Source organism: Tachysurus vachellii, chromosome 8 (assembly GCF_030014155.1).
Source record: "Tachysurus vachellii isolate PV-2020 chromosome 8, HZAU_Pvac_v1, whole genome shotgun sequence".
Lineage (NCBI taxonomy): Eukaryota > Metazoa > Chordata > Actinopteri > Siluriformes > Bagridae > Tachysurus > Tachysurus vachellii.
The window spans coordinates 22,944,951-22,954,071 of NC_083467.1; the positions used below are offsets into that span (position 1 = coordinate 22,944,951).

Here is a 9,121-nt window from a genome sequence, read left to right on the forward strand (position 1 = left end):
CACATTGTGTAGCAGCTAAAGTAGAAGTTAAAAGGTGGTTGGCTTTAGAGACACCGCAGAACAAGCGGAAGCAGAAGTTAAGAAAAAAATAAATCAGAAAGCGGATGATCATAGGTGTCCAAAAATAAGTAATAATTCTCATAAACAACATAAGCTTTAAAAGAGGATCATAATAAGATAATTAATCACTGTCAGAAAGTTAATAATAATTCTACAATTTCTGAAGTGAATATTATACACTATAATTGAGTTTAGAGCAAAAAAGATGGACAGGTTTATGGTTTGGTTGAGGAGAATATGGTTTTGTAAGAATGGCAAGAAGCACTGAGTGTGATTATTATTATTGTTATCATTATTATTATTAAATGTATCAAACATGCTAGTACTGTAGGTGAATGTGTGTATGGTGCCCTGAGATAGACTGGCGATGCATATAGGTGAGTTCTTGACTCACACCCAAATCATTTCATTGAAACGAGAAATGGTGAAACTAGCCTCAATAAAATAAGACCAAATGTACATTTCTGTAGTGGTGTATGTCTATGGCGGTTTCCTGAGAGACACAAATGTTTACCACATCCTGAGAAGAGGGGCTTCACATGCACTACTTCAGCTCAACACTCCAGTCTTGTAGGGGTGGAAATGAAAACTCATTAGAACTCAGTAGCTTTATTTTAAGGATATTTTGTTTGGATCTATAACTTGAAATGTGAATTTTCTTTGTAACTTAATTTATTTTTATTCAGCAACAAAAAATTGTCATTGATTGCAGGTTGAACCCAAATGCAGGACACCAGACAGAACTTCAGTGGAGGGGTTTCATCACTCTGTTCATCCTGAGTGATAAGGAGAACACACAGTCTCAATACACTCAGCATGCACACTGTAAGCATTCCAAATATCCACAGACACACAGGGGCAGGAAAACAGAGAATTGCAGTGTCTACAGAAACCCTTGGAACAGGAGATGTAATCCACAGAATACAAAATGCAAATTCACACATAATAATCCACAGAATTCAAAAGGCAAATTCACACATGATAATCCACAGACATTTTACTTAACCGCACAAATTACTTTCAATTTCATCTGCCCTCACTAAGAAAGTTACCAAACTTATTTCATCAGAATGTGGAGGTGGTGGTATTTCCCCAGCCCTATGTGAAGCGTCACCTCCAGTCCAGTAGGCGGTGTGCATGTGCAAAACAACAACTATATATAAAAACAGAAAAACTGACTATTTTTCATATATTTAAGATGCTGCAGCGCCCAAAACGTATCTGTCCGCACCGCTGTCTCTATGGAACCGGGCAGGAATCAAGCGCGTCTCCCCTGGAGTTCTTAGTTGAGCCTGACACTTATCAGCCAATCAAAAAAAAGAGGCTACACAATAGCCAATCGGAAAATAGCACTATTGTATATGGGTAAGATTTAACGCAACAACCAATGAAAAAAAAAAAAGCATATCCTGGAATTGTTCAGCATCATCCTCGTTCACCCACAGAGAAACCCACTGGAGCTGCGAGCATCACTTTGAGCACAGAGTAAGTCATGATCTCCTGTTTTAATGTTACAACAAATTCACAACTTGTTTGACAAAAACAATGACATTTCGACTGCTGTTAGAGAGTTTCCCAGATAATCAGCATCAGTTTTTCATGAGTGTCTGTAACTTAACCAACAGTTTTACAGCCTGTTCACTGACAACACCTGCTCAGAACAAGTAGTCTAGGCCAGTATTTCATAATTGCAGTCTTGTGTATTAATGAGTCTGATGGCTTAAAGGTTTTCATTGATGCAAAAGCAATCAAGAATAAATACATGAAGAATTATTTAAGTGTTTTAAAGTGGCCGGATTGTTTAAAAGAATGTGGGTGGTGTTTTTTCCCAAACCTTTGTGGAAATTCCACTTCCAGTCCAGTTGTAGTTCCACCTGTAGTCCAGTAGGCGGTGCGCATGCGCAATAGAGCAAAATAATAAACAGGACGTGCACTGGTCGGTCTGTTAGAAAATTAAATGATATAAGATGATGTGTTATGATGTAAGGACGGGGTTAACATGTTTTTGTCTGCTGCTTTTGTTTTTTACCAGCATTAAAGGTAGGAGCTCCTTCTTTATCTGTTAAACAAAAGTATAATTGTAGATGTTGAAACAATCTGCACAAAAGTGTGAAACTCTCTAGCTGGGTTGTTTTTTACTGAATAAATAAATTGTTTTGTTATATAGTATTTTTAATGTCTCTTGTCTGTACTACACCTCTTACACCACAGGTTTTAATGTCTCTGGTGGGGTAAAAATATCAAATGCCAGGTGCACTGTAATCCCTCTAATTCCAGAAACTATTGCTTTGTGGATCTAGTGTTTTAATCAACGCCCTTATTTTGATATTTTAATTGTTTATTACCAATTTACAACTTGGTATGATGATTTTATCTGTTTTATATTTGTGATTCTTACCTCACTATTCAGTATTTTTCACAGTTTATTTTAAATAAAGAACAATGTACTTTTTCTTCTCTCAGGGAAAATAAATGCATATTTTTTAAACGTTTCTTCTGTAAATGAGAGGTTTCACTGTGAACTGCCCTTTTCTTGATGCTGATCTATTATGAACATGATATTTTACATTTTAAAATCCTTTGACTCTAATCCTGCTGATTCTGACCTCCTCATGTCAGCACATGGGATAAAAACAGACCCAACTGCAGGATAGCATAAAAATAAAAATGATTTATTAACTAAAAAGCATGAAACAAAGACGCAGACAATACCAGACATCAGAAGATAACAACAGAAGTCAGTTTATTAGGAACAACATACTAATACTGGATGTGGTCTACTTTTGCTCTCAAATCACATTTATTTCTTTCTGGCATAGATTCTGCAAGATGTTGGAAAATATTTGCATTACACGTTTTCTGGAAATTGTTCAGCTACACTTTAATATAGTGAATCTACTTTTCTGCCACATCCCACTGCTGTTTTATTGTTTTTAGATCTGGTGACTGGAAATGACACCGAACTCCTTGTCATTGTGACACCAGATTAAGGTTTTTGCTCAGGCAGATGATCAGCACCAATACTCAAAAACATTCACCAAAACATTACATCATCTCCACCAGCATGGAATACTGACACAAAAAATTCTGACCCTACTATAAGTATATAGGTTATAATATTATCCTACTATAGGTGTGCTATGTTTTCAAGTCTTTAGATGCCCTGTTTTGGAGAGTTCATTACAGCTGCAGCCTCAGCTTTCTGTTCTTGTCTGACAGAAGTCAAATCTGTCATGGTCTTCTGCTGTTGTAGCTCATGTGCAGTCGGAGATGTTTCTCTTAACCACAGCTCTGTTAATATGGGTTGCTGTTGCATCTGTAGATTTTTTTAAAACTTTTTTTGCACCATTCTGATTAATGTCTAGAGACTGTTGTGTGTGAAAATCCTGGGAGATGAGCAGTTGTAGAAATACTCAAGCCAGCGTGTTTGGTAATAAGTCATGTCATCCTCAAAAGCACTGAGATCACACATTTTTCACCCTATTATGATGGTTGATGTAAACATTACCAAAGCTGCTGGAATGTATCTGTGTGTTTGTCTGCATTTCACTGCTGTTACATGATTGGCTAATTAGATACAGTGTAGCTGCATATATATGTGTACATGAATATCTAATAAAGTGACTGGTGAGTGTATATGAACTTGATGGGCATTCCTGCTACAAAACCATGGGCACTAATATAAAGTGTCCCCCCTTTCAGCATGACACTCAGCCAATTTACACAGCAAAGATAATACTGATCTGGTTTTGGTACAAGTTTATGAATGTCCTTAATTGACCTGGCCCATGCTTGAATTGCATTATACTTGAGATATTGCTGAGTCCTCCTGTTAAAACTCCACTAACCAGTCAGCTTTCTTCTGAATCCTGGGTTCTTAGCACAGTAGAGGTGCACAACACACAATTAGCTCTCTGGAGGAAAGCAACAATTTGCTCATTCTCATGATGTGAACATATTTCATTATTAAAATATTCTCCGTTTTTTTTTTTAACACAGCCATAAAGGTCATTGGTCGGGATGGGTCTGTGACAGCAGGAGATGATGCGCAGTTATTCTGTGAAGCAATCGAGACAACAGAGCCTCTAACAACTATTAGGTGGCAAAGACGAACAAAGAAAAAGCCAACAAATACAGATTTTCTGGTTATCACCTCCAGTGGCAAAGAAGAACATATTAACAGGCTGAGGGACCGAGTAAAATTTGCAGGGAACTTAGCAGTACTGGACGGCTCAATTCTTCTAAGCAATGTTACTTTTAGATGAAGGAATCTACACCTGCATCTTCAGCGAATTTCCAAGTGGACCATATAAAACAGAAATTCGTCTCAGAGTACAAGGTAAAATTTGTTGTTTATTAAAATGTGTTACAAGTCTGCTCTGACTCTTTGGGCTTCATTTGTTAAATGTTCTGTAGATGTCCACATATCCATACATAAATGTTTTATTTATAAATCACTATGAGCTAAAAATTTGGTGCACAGGAACAGAAGTGCTTTTTTCGAGCAATTATTATTTATTGTAAATCTAGTCTGCGTACTGTTCCTGTTCATTCGTTTGTTTTATCATGCATTTATTCCAGCATATATTTGTTCTGATGATACAAATGAAAAACAAATTTCACAGGGCGAGTTAAGTTTTATATATAATATAATACTAAATGACACTATTCAATATGAAATATGAAAAATATGGCCTTCTTGCTTGTCACTACAAACTTTTCAGCACTGTAGACCTACAGTAAATAGCGATGCCGTGTGAAGTTCACTGTTCTAAAGTCAAACTTATATAAATAAAACTTGTACTCAATAACATGAGTGATCAGGGTCAGACATACATATTAATGAAACACATTCATTCAGATATCTTTTAAACATAATTATTTTTTTAAATTCTTGTTCATGTTTTTGTTTTCAGTTCCTCCTGTTGTCACTGTGGACACTGATGTTCCTGCTGTTGCTGGAGACACTGAAGGGATTTTAGCGACCTGCACTGCAGCCAATGCAAAGCCTGCAGCAGAAGTGTCGTGGAGTCTGGGTGCTTTAAACAACACAGTGAAAGTACAAAATACTGTCACTGTGGACTCTGAAGATAGATACACTGTTAAAAGCAACCTGATTGGAACTGCATATAAAGATCTAAACCAGAAGAAGGTTCAGTGTGTAGTCACACACCCTGGACTAAAGCAGGAACTGGAACTGAATTAGACATTGGATATTCACTGTAAGATTTCAAGTTCATTATTTTTATACAGATGCTTATAAAAACTGAAACTAAAAACTATAAACTGAAACAAAAGGAATGTGTGGGCAGTCAGATAAATACGTAAACCAACTTAATTGTGAAATCTGACAAAGATTTTGACATCTAGAACAATAGTATTAAATTTACATTCATACAAAACATATATTTATTTATTTCACATTATAAAAGCAGTTATACAAAGCAAAATTATTTTCTATAGTCTATTATAGACATTAATATGCAAGTAATGGTGTAAAGTATTAATGTTTCTTTTCAGTTTTTTTCTCAGATCCTCCTCAGGTGGTTTATATTAGTTCAGCAGGTGATCAAGGGGCATTACAGTGTGAAGCAGATGCTAATCCAAAACCTACCAGTTTCACCTGGAGCAGGTAACAGAGTCGAGTCTCCTGTTTATCATAAAAAGTTGAAGCTTACAATAGATATAAAAAGTCTACACACCCTGAAGGTTTTTGTGATTTAAAAATAAATTAATTGATAATGTTTCCTTCAAGTTCCTTTTATCTTGAGCTTACTAGCAGTGTAGTTTGCATACAAACTAATTTTGAACGTCTTTGTCAGTTTTGCACGAGCTTATGATGGTGGATAGACTGGATTCTTGGCCAAAACATTTAAGCAATAAATGCATAAAGATGCTTAAAAATAAAATTATATTTCACTAAATTATGCAACAGTTCAATTGAATTTATTTTAAATTTTAACAGTGGGTTTTACTTTGGCATTAAGGAAAGTCTCCCAGAAATGTGAAGAATGAGAGGTTGTTGTGACATGCAGAGAGTAAACAGTACTTGTCAGATACTCTGCAGACTTAGGGCTCTCAGCATTCATGTTTTCCAGATTACCATTAACATTATTTCTATTTATTATTAGTTATTAAATATAATAATTATTCTAATAAACATTATTAATATAAATATAATAAAGATTTATTCTATACAATGATGTAATACTTAAATAGTTACATTTTGGGTTTATCCTCATGTTATTTTAAAATAATATGTTAATAATCAATAATCTCTGCAGGAATCTCTGGGGACTCTCTACAGTGAGAAATCTAATAATATTTTTAATAGTTTCTCTTTTTCTTTTATAAATCTTTTTTGTTTTGTTATCCCGAAGACACCACATTTCTGACAGTTTTTGTTGTTACCTCAAGCAAAAGAAATCTAAAAATGTAAAAAAGCCCATTCACATTTTTAGTATGTGTCATTGCTAAGAAGTAATAATGTAAATTTCAGCATGCTTGTGGAATAGAACAGTTTAAATGCTAATTACAGTATGCTGTTTATACAATCACACTTACTGTTATTTATCAAAGACATTTTCATTTAGATATTTTCCAGTGAACGAGACTCTTTCCAGTGGTGTTAATAGCAGTCTGATTGTTCAGCTGACCCCTGATAGTAACGGACGTTACTATTGTGTGGCGTCTAACCAATACGGTGAAGCTGTTGGTTCCTTCTACATGTATGATAAAACATGTAAGTATGTATATGATTTGTCCTTCACTGGAACAGTGAATAAATGCTCTTACTTGCAAGATAGTTGACATACTTCACATAATATGTGGTTTATTTTATAGATACACAGTTTAATAGATTAACATAGAATCACAAGTCATCATCCTACATGTATTCAACTTAATATTAACATTCCAGTTATAGTCAAATGTACTGGAGTGCAGGTGAAAAGAAAACTAAAAATGGTCACTTCTACTTAATATGTTCTACACTGTGTAAACATTTAACCTTCGGAAATAAGTGTTAAATGAGGATTTTGGCCTCAGTGACATAAAACAGTTACCAGCAGTGTTTCTTTTTGAAATAAGTCATAAAAATCTTTATGAAGTGTGTCATAAACTTTTAACTAACTAAAATACTTTCTCAATGGCATTGCAGCTACAGAATCTAAAATCTTGTGGACTCTGTTCATCCTGACCCTCGTTGCTGGGGTTTGCTGTTTTCTCATTTGGAATTTTGAATTGTTTCAGCGTGTTAATAAAATACTGCGGTGAGTTTTGTCATTTTACCAATCTAGTAATGAGAGCAGATTATAAACTTAGAGAGTTGTTAAAGTGAATTGCTTATTTTCTGTTTTCACTCAGGCGTGATATCAGTCAACCTGTGCGTACGGAATCTTCAGACCACAAAGAGGTCTGTGTGAAATCATTTATTTAAATCTCTATGGTCTTGTTTTGCTCACTTATGTTTGTAATTACATGTAAGATGTTTTTTTTTTGTTTAGGAGCATTGATACATGTATGAATCAAACCTCTCTACTGGGACCATACCTTGTCGTGGTGGAGGGGCTTATCCTCCTTCAAGTGAGGAGAAAACCAAATGGTCCCACAGGATTTGTAACATAAAGGACCAGTGTCAGGACTCTGCCTGGACTTTGGCCATGTGCCTTTTGTTTATGTTTCATGTTCACGTGTCTGCCCCGCCCTTGTCTTTTCTGCCCCGCCTCTGCACACCTGTCCCTTGTGTATAATGATTATTTGTATTATTTAATTGAGCCGCATTGCTTCGTGCAGCGCGGAATATTATTGTCTCCTGTCGTCGTCATGTCTGTGTCCTGTTTCGTGTTTCTTTAATTTATTAAATCCCCGTTTTTGTTAAGCTGTCCTGCGTTTGGGTCCGTTTTTATCCCGCGTTCACTGACAACCAGTTTATAAGGTTTGCTGACTGGTCTGCTGTCATGACCATGATCCTTCAACAGGACAACAACCAGGTCTAAAAAATTTCCTGTAGCGAGAGGAAGACACCAAGTAATCTGAAACAAGACGACATCAAAAACATAACTTTTTTAACATTTCCTCAGGTGATTACACCTGGATGCTTATTACAGCACCTTATTTCATTTCATCCTACTGCAGAACTGGGTGAAGCCAATTCTAGCAGATGAGTGACTCTCTACAGACCATCTAAACAGTGTTTTAGGCTCATGGTATCAAGTCTGTAACCCAGTGAATCAGAGTTAGTGTATTCAACGATAGAGGCTGTAATAAAATTTTTTACTAAGAAGTTGTTTGTGAAGTTCTGACCTTCTGTGTGCAGGACTAGAAGTTGGTTTTGACTAGAAATTTTTATTACTAGAGATTGTTTGTATAAACTTATTAGAGGGTCACAATGAGCTGGAGACAAGTTGGCTAATAAACACTCTAGGCAGACCTTGGTACGGGTCTATCTTAAACACTCAAAGAGCCATTAGGACCCGTTTCCACAGAAAAAAAACACAGGGAGCCACAAAACCCTTTTGACATCTAAAATGAAGATAACGCTGCATATATCATTTTTTACCTTTGTGGAAAGTATAGAAAAAACTGTAGTGTGTTGCATTTATTAAATCAATGTAAACGAAATTTTATTTCTGCAAGCAAACAAAAATATTTTGAACGGTTTGAACTAACCTTAACAAAAAAGACGCTGGGTTGAAGGTTACTTTCAAATAAAATGTTCAATGTCTAATTGAGTCCTCTTCATATTCATGACATCAAAATTTTAGCTTGCAGGGCAGCAAACCAAAAATGCGTCTGCTTCTGTGTGTCGGATTTCGCAAGTCGGCAGTTATGACGCATAATTTGAGCAAGTTAAACATGGTTTGTTTTAATGTTACAAGAGCATCATAATCTTAGAATTTAGAATTACATTTTTTTTAAAAACTAACTAAAATAAAATAAATATAAATTAAATATAAATTTTCCAAATCTACAGGGAGCCGCAGCAGAGGGATGAAAGAGCCACTTGCGGCTGCGGAGCCGTGGGGCACCGACCCCTGATCTAGCTAATGGTAGATGATGT

General features: G+C 35.7%; 1 protein-coding gene across 3 annotated transcripts in view; it reads left to right on the forward strand.

Annotated features, from left to right (window-relative positions):
• LOC132850403 (nectin-4-like) overlaps positions 1 to 7,831 on the forward strand; it is a 107,143-nt gene extending 99,312 nt beyond the window's left edge. The window contains exons 5-8 of one of the 3 annotated variants that reach the window (XM_060876975.1): positions 6,654 to 6,802; positions 7,220 to 7,331; positions 7,426 to 7,474; positions 7,566 to 7,831. In XM_060876975.1, the coding sequence (XP_060732958.1) occupies positions 6,654 to 6,802; positions 7,220 to 7,331; positions 7,426 to 7,474; positions 7,566 to 7,574 (319 nt within the window). In that variant the 3' untranslated portion in view covers positions 7,575 to 7,831. Of the gene's footprint in view, positions 1 to 6,653; positions 6,803 to 7,219; positions 7,332 to 7,425 lie in introns of all 3 variants that reach the window. The other 2 variants (XM_060876973.1, XM_060876978.1) reach the window with 2 other exon arrangements.
• Positions 7,832 to 9,121: the final 1,290 nt, after the last annotated feature.